This window comes from Corvus kubaryi, unplaced genomic scaffold (genome assembly GCF_017639235.1).
Source record: "Corvus kubaryi isolate FWS band 111438036 unplaced genomic scaffold, C.kubaryi_AGA036_p1.0 37382, whole genome shotgun sequence".
In the NCBI taxonomy this organism is placed as follows: Eukaryota; Metazoa; Chordata; class Aves; order Passeriformes; family Corvidae; genus Corvus; species Corvus kubaryi.
This window is the reverse complement of record NW_024581124.1, coordinates 4,873,824-4,889,322: the sequence shown is the minus strand read 5'-3', so window position 1 is coordinate 4,889,322 and position 15,499 is coordinate 4,873,824. Positions and strand designations below refer to the sequence as shown.

General features: G+C 52.7%; 1 protein-coding gene across 1 annotated transcript; it reads right to left on the bottom strand.

Annotated features, from left to right (window-relative positions):
- Positions 1-1,229: 1,229 nt before the first annotated feature.
- LOC121667809 (BRCA1 associated protein) lies at positions 1,230-15,492 on the bottom strand. The gene is made up of 12 exons (XM_042034886.1): positions 15,320-15,492; positions 15,006-15,164; positions 14,265-14,466; positions 13,296-13,485; positions 11,765-11,878; positions 11,204-11,352; positions 9,249-9,324; positions 8,588-8,726; positions 8,061-8,170; positions 6,417-6,506; positions 4,506-4,609; positions 1,230-3,513 (listed from the first exon to the last, which is right to left on the bottom strand). Exons 1-12 carry the CDS (start codon positions 15,399-15,401, stop codon positions 3,153-3,155), a joined length of 1,776 nt encoding a protein of 591 aa, XP_041890820.1. The 5' UTR covers positions 15,402-15,492; the 3' UTR covers positions 1,230-3,152.
- Positions 15,493-15,499: the final 7 nt, after the last annotated feature.

The following is a 15,499-nucleotide window of genomic DNA, read 5'->3' as shown; positions in this document are numbered from 1 at the left end:
AGCCATCTGGCCCTGCCTTCCCCCCTCAGCCCGTGGAGCCGCTTCTCCCTGCGCTCGCTGGGGAACAGCTGCTGGAGTGAATCATCACAGCATCCTCCAGACTCTGCCAAGCTCCGTGCGGCTGCTGGCTGGGACCCCGCTCCAGCTGGGCTTCTCCCTGGCCACTGAAATCCTGCAGCTTTTCCTGCAGCCCCTGCCCACCTCCTCTCTTGGGCACCTGGGTGCTGTCCCCATGGTGGTGACAGCAGAGGCTCCTGGTCACTGTCCTTCCCTGCTCACAGAATCACTTTGGTGTCCTGCTCCCTCCCTGCCGGAAGGTGAAGCAGGGACCTTTTCCAGAGGGAGCACCAGGATCCAGTGAAGTTCCCAGCACGTGCTGGCCACCAGCAGTGCTTTGGGGAGAGCAGGTCCCTCATTTCTCACTCCTGCAGGAACATCTCTCCATTAATTGACACAGCCCATGTGGCAAGTGCCAAGGCAGGCTGTGTCCTCCGGCTCCCTGGGACAGCACCCAGCACAGCCAGCAAACCCCTGTGCTGTTCAGCTGGGGACAGGTGTGCTCCTTTCAGGATTTAAAAATAAAAAAGTCTATTTCAAGGGTTGGAACCGTAGCAGGAGCTCGGCCAATCTCAGCTGTTCAGTGCTGGCGAGTTTCACGCTGCTGCAGCCTCCTGCTGTGGTGGTGACAGTGAGTCATGGCCAGGGCTGACCTGCTGCTCCAGCTACTGATGTCAAAACTTGACCACAGGCTGAGGTCCCAGGGCCAATGCTTTTTCCAGGCACTTGTGGGGCCGGATGATGGGTAAGGAAGAGTCACAGACCGGCCTGACGTGGGACTTTTCCCTTCACCGCAAGCCTCAGCTCCTCGTGGGAAGTCTCCCAAGGGAGGGAGGCTGGGGGAGCCCGATGATCTACAGCAGTGAATAAACACCCAGACAGACACTGCAGGGTCTCTGGGCACCTGGGAGGGTTTTAGAAGCTGGAGGGGACTCAAGGACTGAGAGTGATTTGGTTTAACATAAAGCATTCAACAATTCTTGCTTTTCCTGCGAGAGCTACCCAGAGATAACTGCCCAGCCTTATCTGCTCCTATCAGCTCAGCTGAGCCCAACTTCCCCAGTCCAAAGATGACCAAGAACTCATTTGGACAGCTTTGCTTTTGAGTTAAAAACTATCCAAGTTCCAAAATAACCTCCTCCCTCCCCTCCAGTGGAACACACACACAGAAAGAACTGCACGCTGGTTTAATTTTCCATCACATTTTTTGAAAATGAATTCCAAGATACAGTACAGCATCTTTAGTGTTCTACACAAAGCAAGCCTTCAGCAAAAGGTCAGAGGATCTTAATGGTGTAAAAATATATCTTAAATAAAATAGTTTCTCTAGGAGAGCAAGCAGTGCTGTACATCTCTAGGTCCTTAGAGTCATTTACAGAAGGCAGAAGCCTGGTAGTACAATCCACACACTGAAAAGTGAGTGTACATTCCTGCTACAAAGTTAGAAAAGGTCCAAGTTCCAGGTGGTGGGGGCAGATCTCCAAAGCCAAGCAGTGGATGCCCAGAGTGCACTAACAGCACCCTGTAATTCCAAGGAGGAAGTTCAACACTCTCAGTCCACGCAGCCAGGAAGCAGATGAGAACCACCCGCCTTCCCGGGGTCATTCCAGGGACTGGAACTTGTCCCTTTCAATGGGCCAAAAAAAGAACAACTTCTAGCAATAAAGGGCTGCCTGTGTCATGCCCGTGTTCCAGGCTGGACCTGCTCAGCCAGAGCTGTTTCAGTGTTCCAAACTAAGGTCATGATTGTTCCAACAAAGACCAGGATCATCCTGTGGCCTGGAAAGACAACTGGGGACTCCCCTGGCATTTTTAACAAAAGATCAGCCTTTAAATTCTCTGATTCTGAGCACAACAGCAACCAGGACAGTCACTTCTCCAGGGAAAACTTCCCACCCCAGAGCATCGAGTCTTAGATGTTAAGTGAAAAACCAACAAAAAACCCAAACCAAACCAGATTTGTGCACGAAATTCCCTTACAGGACCCGTGTCCCTTTGGGGCAAGTCACATGGAAGCTTTGCCAGCTGAGGTTGTGGATAGTGCCACGTTTTGGTGAGCACAGGAACTGGAACCAAGAACTGCAGCTCCTGCTGAGGATCCCGTGGAGAGGCAGCGCCCCCGGCTCCGCCACAGAGCCAGCACCAGGAGCTCTGAGAATGTGGGAAGAGAGTTTGGAAAAGGCTCTGCTTGTCCCTCTCCTCACCTGGCTCTGAGGAGAACAGCTCTGAGCTTACACCAATACTCCCAGTGCCACTGGGTCAGGGGATACACACCCCCCCCCTGCTCCAGGAGTGCTGGAATGCTGGGAATGTGTTCCCCAATTCACAGATGACTACTTAATTTGTAAAATACCTGTAAAATAACCACGTTAAACAGCATCCAGAACACAAAACTTCCACCCTTTCTGCCCTGCAGGCAGTACAGCAACCACTGGCCACTCAAAGGCCACCTTTAAAATGAAGAGAGATCAGAGCAAAGTCCCTTAAAAGCCTTTAAATTCCCAGCCCACTGGCCTTTAGGACTTGCCTGGTTTCTTACACCGCTAAGATGGTTTATTTTCCACACCTCACTCCTTTTTCTTTCCAAACTACAGTTCTACTCCTGCACAGGCAGTTCTGCAGTGTCAGGACTGCACATACAAAAAGCAGATGTATATAACCTAATTTACACTGTTTATTAAATAACTTCTTAGTTGAGAATACTTTTAATCCAGGAGAAGAACTGGAGAAGCCTTACACACTGGGCTGAGCCTACTCTACAGCATCCCTGCAGGGAATAGGATGTTGGACATGGACACACCCCCCCACCCCAAAACACTCTCCAAGAAAGTCGAATGCATGACAGGAGGGGCTCTGAAAAGGAGGGAAGGCAAAATGGTCACCAAGATCTGCCTAAAAACAGCTAAATAGTGCAGTGAAATGCTTTTAAATACCACAGACACCTCCACTGATTGGCAGCCAGTTTTATGAGCAGCTCTGGAGACAATTTCTAGCTGAGCTTTAGTGAGCTGGGTGTTCCCAGCCCGAGTCCCGAGGTGAGCCTGGCCTGCTGCTGGCACGGCCAGTTCCAGGGCGGGAGCAGAGAATTCCTGTTCTCATTTCCCCCTCTTGCCACGGCCTCTCCTGGAGGAAGGTTTGCCCGTGCCTGCTGTGGAGGAGCTGGCAGAAGATGCCACTGCAATGTTGATCTGTCCTTCCTGGATCTCCTGGCGGGTCTCAGCTGGGAGGTGGTTGATTTTCTGTTGCGTCTCCAGGTAGAACATGACATCCCTCAGCTGCTCCTGGATCTCGGAGATCTGCAGGTCCTTCTGCTCACAGGTTTCCTTTAACACTCTCTCCTCCTCCTTCAGTTTGTTCTGCAGCAAGGCCTGGTTTGCTCGCAAGCACTTGTTCAGCTCCTGCTCCTCCTTCAGCTCGTTGGAGAGTTTTGCCACTTTGTTGTTCAGCTGGGAACACCTTGCAGAGAGAAGCACAAGTTAGGACAGCAGCACTGCCCACCCAGACCAAACAGCACCTCAGCTTTTCACTGGGCAACTGAACCCCAGCCCACCAACCACACCTGGAATTTGGTTTTCCAGCAAAGATGGGCAAGGGGAGGCAATACAAGAAGACTCTGAAATCCCACCCAGGTCAGGCAATTCCATCTCATGCCAAAGCCAACAGCACAGGCAACAGGCAGGATGTGCCTGGGAGGTGGAACTGACCTTGGACACACACCTGCAGCTTTTGGAATGGGTGCCAAAAAGGGCACAGGGATCACAAGGGAGCCTGAGACATCTGAGGGCAGTCAGGGGCCTCCTGCCACACTCCAAGACCCTCAAAATACCACTTCCCTGGGAAGGAAGATGCTCCCACAAGGGTATCAGCATTGTGATTCACACACAGGGCTTCCTGCTCCCCAAAACCCTGCTTTTGCCCTGGCAGTTTGCTGGCACCCTCCTCTGCCTGTTGCTCACTCCCTGCCTGTGCTCCCTGCTCCAGCCAGGACTGCTGGACAGGATGTGGGCTGGGAGGAACAGGGGACACAGGGAGCACACGGATCGGCAATTGCCAGGCTCGACATCTTTCCTCCAGGCACTTCCCAAGATCTGTATTTTCCTCTGTGCTGGGTGATGCCTCTGCTGAGCTGCCTTTCATCCCTTTGGATGCACCCACCAACAGCAGAGCAGGCTGGCATCTCCCTGGAGCAGGGAGAGGAAGGATCCCTGAACGCTAAACATGCAGAGCGTGGAAAGGGAGCTGAGGGCCCCAAAGCTGTGCTCACTCAGACACTTCCCATTTGTGAACACCTACAGAAATCAGAGCTTTTTTTAAAGCAAGCCATGTTCTCAGTATTCCAGCTTAAACAGCTCAAAATTGCCCAGCATAGCAGGATTTTTTTTCTTTTTGGATGTCAGCGCACGGTGTTTTAATGGCTCCATGGAACTAAACCTGGCAGCGGTACCCACTTCCTCTCCACTGACTGCTTTTCTTTGAGCAAGTCATTGAGCCGCTGTTCCAGACTGTCACACTTCTCAATGGTCTCTTTAAATTTGGTCTTCATGTTGTTAATCTGTAAAAACAAACACAGGGGCATTTCCAACAGCTCAAAGTCCGCTGCACTTTCGTCAGGACACTCCATTTTCTGGAGCGGTTTCTAGACTTTGACCAATTCCTGTCCCCAGGTAAGGAAAGCTTGGAGCCAAGGCTCTGCTCTGCTGAGGACCCCCTGTGTCACCCTCGGATCCCAGACAAGGAGCCACGTTGCCGTGGAAGCTGCTCCCACAGAACAGCAACTCCGGCTGTAGATCCATGCCAGGCACTGCCAAAAGCTGCAGCAGCTCCTTAACTTCTTCCTGCCTGCATCCAGCATTCCTTTGGCCACTCTCTGGTGGTTCTGGATCCAGCAGCAAACTCAGATTTCCACCCTGAGGCGTTACAAGGCTGGGTTTTTGCTCATTTTAAACTAAACCTCAGAGAATGTGGTCTGAGTGTGAACACGAACAGGCTGCCCTGCTCGGGGCTGACTCAGCAGAGCTGTCAGAAGGCACTGACCCACTGACACCAATATCTCCCTCACACAAACACAAACACCCACTGGCCACGGCCTTCCTCTTCCCTCTGCTGCCCCACTCCAGGTGCTGCTCCTGGAGAAAGCCAAGCTCTCCTTCTCCAAGTGACAAGCCTCCAGAATGAGACTTAGGGGAGGTTTAGTCAGGAATTCTTGTTTCCCCTCTATCGGTGCTCACATGCAGTGGGGCAGGGATTTAATGGAAAATGCTTTCCTGGAGGAGCAGTCTGGACAAATGTCAGTGTCAGCACACATGGATGGAGAGCAGGTTTTAAGCCTTCCAGCCCTAATCAGGGAATGTTTGTGCAGCTGATGGTTAATTTGGGGAAGTAGCCTGAGTACCGATAATGGAATACTCTGCATGGTGGCACCAATCCAGACAAGACTTACATGGAACAAGTGCTACGGATAAAATTATTGGGATCTTTAAACGTGAAACCACGTTTGGGGCGTGGATCAGAGTGGTGAGTGGTTTCACTTTGGAGCTGCTTTGTGGATTGCATCTCCTGGCCACTCAAAAGATGGTTTTTGATAAAATATTTTCCTTTTATAGGGCTTTCCATAAGATTTCTGGGACTGTTCTTTAGAACAAGGTCAATGACCACTATTTCAATGGTCACAATTTCTATTTTTACTTAACTGCAGACACTTAAATGGTTAATGAAAAGTCCTGAAGAAAGTTAAGGACTCAATTCTAAATCCTGACTCACTTTAAACCTGGTTGAAAGGATCTACGTAGAGTGAAAAAGCAGTAGAATATCCTCCCTGGATTTTTCCTGGTGACATTTTGAAGCAGTCCTGCCTGCAGGATGCTTTATAGGAGGAGACTCTGAACTTTTCCCAAAGGGTGATGAGGAAAGAGAGGGGATCAAAAAGAAAGGGCAAATCAATATGCATTTGGAGCACAGAGACAGTTCCACCTTCTGCAGCCGAGCAAATTAAAGTCATATTGTCTCTGCTCCACCAACATTCCCTGGAGATCCGTGTCGGAGAGACGGATGGCTCCGGGATCCTGCAGCACCACGCGCTCCTTCCACCACTGCTGCATTTCCCCAGCAGCACATTTAAATCAAGCTGCAATCTCCGTGGCAATCTACCTGCTTCTGCACCACTGAGCAGCAAATTGCTCCCTGGGAGCAGCCAGATAAGGGACAGATCCATCTTGGAGCCAATTTTCCCAGCTGGGAGCAGAGCAGGCTGTGCAAGGCCACGTCACACAGCACCCAAGCTGAACCAGAGAGCCATCAGCTCCTTCTTCTCCCATTGTGCAGGGCCAGGACCCTTCCCCCAGGCCCAGGGCAGAGCTCACCTCTTCAGCTGTGTCCTTCTCAATGCGGACAATCTTGTTTTCCCAATAGATCCGTTGGGATTCCAGCTGGCTTGTCAGCAAGTAGGAATACTACAAACACAGAGACACACAGAGCAGTCAGGGTGGCCCTGCTGGTTAAGGAGCCCAAAGGGATCCAATCCCCAAATCAATTTAACCAGATGAAATCAGGAGGTTCTGGACACACATCCCAGCTGCAGATCCAGTGCAGGGTTTCACCAGTTTGATTTCCCAACCAAATCACTTTGGGTTTTTTGAAATTAAGGAAAGCCTTCAGAGCACAACAATGAGCAAGTGAAAGTATCAAGCCAAGAACTGTTCAAGGAAGAGACAGATTTTTCATGGCAATAGCAATAAATGTCTGCAGGAAAATGAACCATCACCCATCCCTGTCCTGAGAGTATGAGACCCCAAAGGCTGAGGGGAAGAGTTCCCACCCACAGCCCAAACTCCAAGGCAGAAGGATCAACGTACATATCCAGCTTCCCTATAAGAAGATTCCTGGGAAAGCACTCTCAACTCTCTGTAATTCCCAATTACTCTTTTCCAACATGTATGGCCCATTCCAACACCATTTTGGTACTGGAACAAGGATCTATGCCCTACATCCCACCTTTTCCCTTTTAGTTCTGCAAATGAGTCATGAGAAGGTTGAAAAAGGTGATTACTCCTTTTCATCAGGCTAATAAGCATCAAATTAGGCATTCACTAGAGAATTAAACATGCACAGAGCCTTGATCACTCTCAGTAATTTCTGAGTGCCAAAACACTCCACCAAATTCATTCTCTCTTGAAATATTTCAATCTCATAAGACAGAGAGAACTTACACGCTTTAGGCAACCACCTTACGGGAAAAAAGGGTTAAAATTAGCTGGTTTAGCATCTAAGTGTTATTCAGAAAATTCACTGAAAAGCAACCAAATATTTATGTGAGCAATGAGCTCCTCCAGTCTGGTCTCTGTGGGCTGTTCCTCCTCACAAACCCTCGTGTCTAATGCGGCTGAAATCGTGCTGCAGTGTCTGCTCAGTGAAGCAGGGATTTCAAGCTCCTCTCCTTTAGTTAGGAGAGGAGAAGCTGGGCAACAGGTACAAAAAATAAATAAATCATTATCTGTTCAAGAGAAGGGAACAGCACAGGGCTGGCAGCAGACTGTCAGCTCTCTGTGCTCACCAAGGTGAGCACACAGCTGTGGATTCCTGCACCCTCATTCAGTTTGGGAGCTAAACTATCCAAATTAACAGCTCCACGCAGATCCTGGCTCTGAACCCAAGCCACACAGCCACTAGGAATGGTCTGGGGGGTGACTCAGACCCACTTCTCCCTCCAGTGCCCCCTGTTTGCAGCAGCATAAGCAGCTCCTCTTCAATCACCAGTGACCACAGCACGACACTGCAGCCAGCTCACACTGCGCTGCATCAGCACTGCAGAGCCAGGGAGAGGCTTTAAAAAAAAATAAATAAAAAAGGGGGAAAAGAAAAGCAGTAAACCCATTCTGCTCCTGCCTGGAGACAATTCCTCCAGGCTGGGAGCAGATCTGCTGCTTCAGCTGATGGGATTGAACAGTGGTCATGGTGGGGCTGGAAACACTTCCACAACGCAGAGTCCAACAAGTGAAAATATTTACCTCTAATTGTAAGGCATCAATTTTCTCCTCCTGGCACATATCCCCCTCACACTCATACTGAACTATCTTGCCATCAGTTTTGCTTGCCACCAGCCTGTGGACGTAGTTGTCTGGGGAGAGAAAATCCAACTATGGGCACTCAGAGCTGAGGAACCCCCAGTCACGGAGCACAATCAAACCACCCAGACCCTGCTGCTCTGCAAGGCACAAACCCAACACCACAGGGATTCGTTCTACTTTAGCAGATTCCTCCCAGCCACCTTATGGGGTATTTATCACAACAGCCATGGGCAAATTGATGGAAAGGGAGTAAAAAACATTCCAGGGATGCTGTAGGACCGCCCCGATTCATGACAGAGTCCCGTTTTCCCTCCTCCAGCTGCTCCAGCCCCAGGAAAGCTGCTGATAGAGCAGAGATGGCTGCTCCCCAAAGCCAGGGACTAGCATGGACACAAGCTCCTCCATCTCCAGCAAACTGTGCCTCAGCCCCTGCTCCCAAGGGTGCCCAAAGGGCAGCTCAGGCTCACCCCCGGCGTAGTCCCAGACGCGGTGGTTGGTGAGCTGCATGGCGTACGTGTGCTGCGTCTCCTCAAAGTGCTTGTAGGCGTGGCGGCTCACGTAGCGCCCGCAGCCGATGTGCCCGCAGATCAGACAGATCCACAGGTTCTGCAACAAACACAGGCAGCTCTGGGGGGCAGCTCTGGGGGGGCAGCAGCACCCTGAGACAGCGTGACCCACCCCTGCTCCAGTCACACCCTCAGGAACGAGCAGGGTTCCCACTCCCCCTCCTCTGGGAAGGCCAAGGACAAGGGGGTCCCGGCCCATCAAAGGCAGTTACAGCCCTGCAGGGGCTGGGTAAATCACCACCAGGTGGGAGAGTGGCCTTGGCTAAGGAATGAGGGATCCCAGCAAGCTCTGGAGGGCACAGACTGGAAGGGCCATCACCAGCAGGCTGGGTTAGCTCCCTGCTGTCACACTCATCTTCCTAAGAATCACAGAAATTCATCAGAACAGGAAACCTGTGAGGAAACACCCCTTCCCAGCACTGATGCAACTCAAAAGGAAAGCTGATACCCCACTGGCTGGTAAAACCAGCCCAAAATCAGCCCAAGAATTAAGGCCCAAAGCAACCCAAGCAGCTGTGCAGTCAGATCTAGGCTAGATCTCACCATCCACCCACCTACTTACTTCTTGAACTCCACACTCAAAACACTTGTTCTCTTCCACGGGCTCTGGAGTCTGGCAGTACCTGCACACAGGGCACCTGGAGGGCAACAAGAACGTCATGAGACACAGGAAGCAACATCTCCACATTGCAGTCATTAAGAAGAGAGCTAGAGAGCTCCAGGGAAGTGCCTTGTGCAGCGGGATGCTCCCTGTATCACCCACCAGCTCACATTTACCCCACTCAAATTCATTCCACACAAAGTTACTGGTTTTAAGCTGGTGACAGAACAAAGAAGAGTTCTCCCAAAGACATTTCAGCTGGATCTGGTTTTGCTGCAGTCCAAGGGATTTACACAGAAGCTACACACTGAGGAAGGGTGTCGGAATTACCCTGCTGAGGACAGCCAAGTGACACTCTGCAAACACACCTCAGTGCTTAAAACAACCCTGAGGAGATGCTTCAGTCCCACCCCAACCCAAAGGATTTAATCTCAGCCTTCCCAGGAAGAACACCCCATAACTGTACCCTAAAAGAATCAGCAGCAGGAATCCCTTCTGGATCTACCAAAGATCCAGATCTTTTATCTCTTTTGGAACTCCCAGTGCTGCCACAAAGAGACAGAACACCCCAGACCAGAAGGAAGCTGTGTCAAGCCCTGGAGCAGCAGCAGTTTGGGCCAGGAATGGGATAACTGAGGCTGCATCCTGCTGCCAGGACTGTCTATGTATTTTTCATTAGCTGCTGGGAAAGGCCCAGGAATAATTCCAGGGAGGAGACAACTGGGCTGCAGTCAGTTCCTACACAAATTCAGGCACTTGCAGCCTCCGTGGTGCCTGAGCAAGGAGAACGGGGATTTTCCTTTGTCATTTCTTCAGACTGGGAGCATAAGTCCAGCTTAAATTGTATATTCCATATTTAAGTGCTATTTGGGATCTCGCTCCTGCACTGGCTATGCTCCACTGCCCCAAATTTACCGTGCTTTGGATTTATGCAGCAAAGCAGCCCATCAGCCTGCACAGCTCCAAACCTGATTGATCTCACTGAGTTCTGGTACTCTGGCTTAGGAGTGATAGATCACAGAGAGCTACAGTCTTCCTCACACTCCATCAGAGAATCCAGGAATTGGGATAGCAGTGATGCAGCAGCCACAGGGAGGATCTGCAGCCTCCTGCTGCAGTGTCTGTGGCTGCCTGAGGTGCAGTAAACCAGCAAAGCTTCCAGAAGAATGGCAAACACACCCTGCTGACAGCAGCACCTGGTGCCAGTCGGGGGCTCCCGGCACACCAAAATGCCACCCCACAGGGATTTGGGATGCTGGGAGCACCAAGAGGAAAGGGTGAGTGGCAGCAGGAACAGCTGCTTTAAGGAGAGACACGGGTCCAACCCCCAGCCCTGCCCAGTGCCCTGGAGGGTCTCCCTGTGCCAGGGACACGACTTCCCATGGCTCATCCCACACCCACCTGGAACAACAGGAGCCTCCCCTGCCTGATTTACTGAGGCACCTTGTCATCATCCCTTCTTTCCCTGCCTGCTCCTGCACACCTGCTCTTTCTCACCTCCTCTTCCTCCCCTCCCAGCATCCAGGTGGGAGAGAAGGCTGCAGGGCTCCCCACAGGGCCCCGAGCTCCATTTGCAGGATGCCAAGGAAGGGACTGGACAAGCTGCCAAGGCTGAGTGAAGCAGGGCTGTGTGTGCAGCCAGGGCTGTTTAGCCCAGCACTCTTCTCCTACAGTATTTTGAAATAATCAGCATTCCTCTACAACTCCCTCCCTGCCTCAGCAGCGAGGCCCCTGGGAATCATCCTTCAATTACTTTTGGCGGGGAGATTTCTCTCTGGGAGCCCCTTAATGGGAAAAACTGAACATTAGGACTTGCAGTAATTCCTGCCCCCACAGTGACGAGCAGAGCTTTGTCAGCACAACCCCCCCTACTCCAAGCAGGGCCTCAGAGGTGGAAATAAAGCCCAGGCTCTCACGTGGTGTCCTCCCAGCGCTGCAGGCACTGGCTGTGGAAGCTGTGGTTGCACAGCGTGGTGAGGATCCCGTTCACAGACTCATCCATCCTCTCCAGGCACACGGTGCACTTGGGCAGCTCTGTCAGGTCCATCACAGGCAGGCTGGCTCCCTGCAAGCACCAAGCAGAGAGAAACTGCTCAGCACCTTCCCATCACCAGCAGTTAAGTCCAACTTCCCATCACCGCCAGCACCACGACACGGGAACGCTGTAGTTGGGAATTTATTAGAAAGATAAGAAAGTGATCCCCAGCATTCAAAGGGCCACAGCCAGGGCTCAGTGAAGGGGCTGCACCTGCAACCAGCCCCACTGTGCTCTGTGGATTCCCTAAATTACAACCCAAGGCAGGTTTAGATCACAGCTGAGGCACAAACGGAGTCGCCACACAAACTCTCCCAAGGACCAGTGCAATGGGAAACGGGGCTGGGGCTGATGTATTAAGCTGTTGTTGCAGTTTATTCTCCAAATAATCCTGTCAAAACCTTCTGAAGTGCAGGGAAAAAAAACCCCAAACTCAACTTACATCTTCTGACTTGAAGACTTCAGCCCTTTCCACATACACGAGCTGGCAAACGTCCTCCTCGATGGAGTTGAACTGCCGGCCATTGCAGGCCATGTAGAAACTGTCTGCATCAGCCTGGGCACAGAGCAGAGAAAATTGGTTAAAAACAGGAAACTCCCAGCTCATCCAACCAAGGGACAGGAGAAGAAACCTCCCATATCCTCTCTTCTTCCCTGGAACACCAGAGGAGGGATTTCAGCCAGCTCCAGGCACTGCATTTTGGCGCCAGGTTTGGCATCACCTCTGGAAGACACAAGTGGAGTTCAGGGCAGTGACACCACGCTGACATGGGAGCATTCAGCAGGAATTAGGGATTTCCCTTCAGCACCTGTTTTACCCCTTGTCAGCAATTTCAGTGCATTTGCAAAGCAAATTTGGTCTCTGCAAAAATGTAAGAGGGCCACATTGCAGGATGGTGTCAGGAACAGCAGTTTAACTGTGGGAGAGAACCCATTCACCACTCACAGTTCAGGCACCTTCCAGGGCAAAGGAGGCAGAACCAACCCAAACCCTGCCAAATCCATCATCCCTTTTCCCCCAGGAGCACCCCAAACCCTCTCTCCACAGCCACCACACTGCACTGAGGCAATCAGCTGAATGAAATGCCACATTCCCATACTCCTGGTGATTCCAGTCAGGAGAATAAAGGCCCCAGAGATTTGTTTTGCTACCTGCAGGCACAGCCATCAGGGGTCAACAGAGCTGCAGGGAATTGCCTGAGAAACGGGAATTTCAGGGTGAATTGAGCACAAGTTTAGGGATTTGGTGCAAGGCTGTTTAGCACCAGATATTTGCCTGTGTAATTTAATGCAACAAGAGATACAAAACCATCTTTGTAACTACTGCAATTAGCATAGGACTCACACAAACCCTCCACCTGCACAAAGGGCTTGGGAAATCTCTCAGGCAGAATTCACAGCTGGGAGAAACCTCTCCCTGAACCCCAAAATAAATCATGTGCAGCTGGGAGAAGAGAATGTCCAAGTGAAAGGGTCCACACAAGAGCTGGAGGGGGGGATTTAAAGCTGCCCAGTCCAAGGGGCCTGAAGGAGCAAATGGTGTTATCTGGGTATCAATTCACCCCCCAGGCTCTCAGGCTCTGTCCTTTCCACACTGGCAGTGGCTGTGAGACCACCCAGCTCCTCAGAAAAGCAGGAAAAGCCTTTCTTAAAACAAAGGGAGCTCCCCAGGCCAGCTCCTTTCTGTTCAGCACAGCACAACACTCTGAACAAGCTGAGAGATAGCAGAAAGCTCTGTAAATGGACTGATTCTTGAAAAATATCCTGCCAACAAGAACAGGACAGCCAGAGCATGGCATCCACTGCTTCCAGGTGTGGGACTAACCTCAGCAGCCCTGGGAATTCTCTGGGAAGGAGGACAGGGCTGTTTCTCCACGGGTAAGTGCAACCCTGGCTCAGGGCTGCCCAGTGAAGCCACCCAACCCCCCTGAACAGCAACTGAGTGTGACATTCCTGCAGCCAAGGCATCTTACCTGGGAGCTGAACTTGATGAGCACCATGTACTGGTTCGGGGTGGAGTCTCGGATGATCTTCATGTGCTCGATCACCTCATAGAAGGAGGCCACAAACTTCATGAGGTCGTGGCTGGTCATGGTGGCGGGCACAGTGAGGATGCAGAGCATGGCACTGCGCCGCACATCCTCCTTCAGGGACGTCATCTTGCTGGGGACACAGCAGGGACACAGCTGCACCTCACCTCCCCCTGGGCAGGGCACAGCTGGACACACAGCTGGACACACAGCTCCAGCCACAGAGCCACAGGAACTCTGCTGTCAAACTTTATCCCTCACACTGAGGAGGAGGATGAGGCTGTGGTGAGTGACCACAAACAATCACAGGCATCCTGTATTAACCTGGGCAGCTCCAAGAACAATGGGACTGCCAGGAATAGTTTGATATCTGTTCTTCTACAAAAACAGCTGAAGCTGGCAAGCCCCAGATGCTCAGCACTATTCCTAGAACAACTGAGCAATGTTTGCTACTATTCCCAATGCCCATCTGGGGGTTCTTCCTGGTGGCTTTCAGGAAGAGCTGAAATGGGAGTTCTCACACAATCATAGGGGAGTGGTGGTGAATTGTAACCCCTGGATTACCTGAGACCTCCTGCCTCACACAGCTCCCCATGCCTGTCACCAAGGCCCCAAAGATCACGATTTAATTGTGGGATCCTTTGGAAAGCTGCTTTCAAATGTTTTTTTTTTTTTTAAATTTGTGTTTATCTTACACTATTACAACCCAGTACAAGCCCTCAACACCCCCAGTGTCACCCACAGCTGGGGCACCAGGGCCAGCCCCAAACTCCACCACTAACACCAGTGACCCTCTGCATTCCCAGCATCGAGTCACCCTTCCTGTTTGTCTCCACTCAGGAGCCACAGCCCCGGGGTGGCCAACTCACCCTCCCACTCCCACCTGAGCCACCATTAGTCAGGAATTCTTACTTTGTTTTGTACAGGTGCATAATTCCATGAACGATTTCAACCGAGGGGTTCCCGCTGAAGAAGGAGATCTGGTCAGGGAGCTGTTTGGAAGGCGAGTCTGGAGCAGCCTCACACTCCTTGCTTTGATCCTCCTGTTTAGTTTTGTCCTCAGCTGACGCAGCTTCCAAGGACTTCCTTCTTTCCATGGCAGCTTTTGCTTCATCTTTCACAAAGGCAAAGTTTCCTCATTACTGAGGGGAAGGGACCACAGGGATCACCCAGTCTGACCCCTGGCCCTGCCCAGACACCCCAACAATCCCACCCTGGGCATCCCTGGCAGCGCTGTCCAAACGCTCCTGGAGCTCTGGCAGCCTCGGGGCCGTGCCCATTCCCTGGGGAGCCTGGGCAGTGCCCAGCACCCTCTGGGGGAAGAACCTTTCCCTGAGATCCAACCTAAAGCTCCCTGACACAGCTCCAGCCATTCCCTGGGTCCTGTCCCTGCTCCCAGAGAGCGGAGACTGGAGCTGCCCGTCGGGAGGAAGCTGTGGACTGGGATGAGGTCAGTGGAAGTGTTCACCACGAATAACCAGCTCTGTCACCCGCATCCCAAAGCACATTCCTGAACTTCTCTGCCTGTTTTCCAAACTGCAGGGCCGACTCCGGCCCCGCACACCCCACACCACCCGGGCCCCCCCGCCCTGCCCGCCCGGTAACAGCACCGGGACGTTCCCCCCGCCACGGGGCCGCCGCCCCAGCCGGTACCTGCGGGCGGCTGGATGGTCTCGATGATCATGTCGGTCATCTCCCTGCGGCCCAGGTGCTGGTGCAGGATGGCCGCCCGCTCCCCGGGGCCCTTCCCCTCCAGGCAGGCGGGCACGGCGGCGAGGGCCGCGCCGGTGCTCTCCGCTGCCATGTCCGGAGCTGCGGGGACAAAGCAGGCGTTGGGACGGAGCGCCGGGCGCGGAGCCCCGGGATCGGCAGCACCGGGACGGCCCCCGCCGGCAGCTGCGCGGTGCGGAGCGGGCCCGGCCGCGCTGCCCCGCGCCCCGCCCGTGCCCCCGGCGGGGGGAACCCACCGGCCGCGCTGTAGGCGAAGCCCGCGGGCAGCGGGGAGGTCCCGGCCAGCTCCAGCCGGATCACGACCAGGGACACGCTCATGGGCTCCGCGGGGCCGCCGCCGACCGGGACCGGGACCGGGACCGGGGCCGCTTCCGCCTCCCGCACCTTTCCCCTCTGACCCCGTGACGTCACGGCGC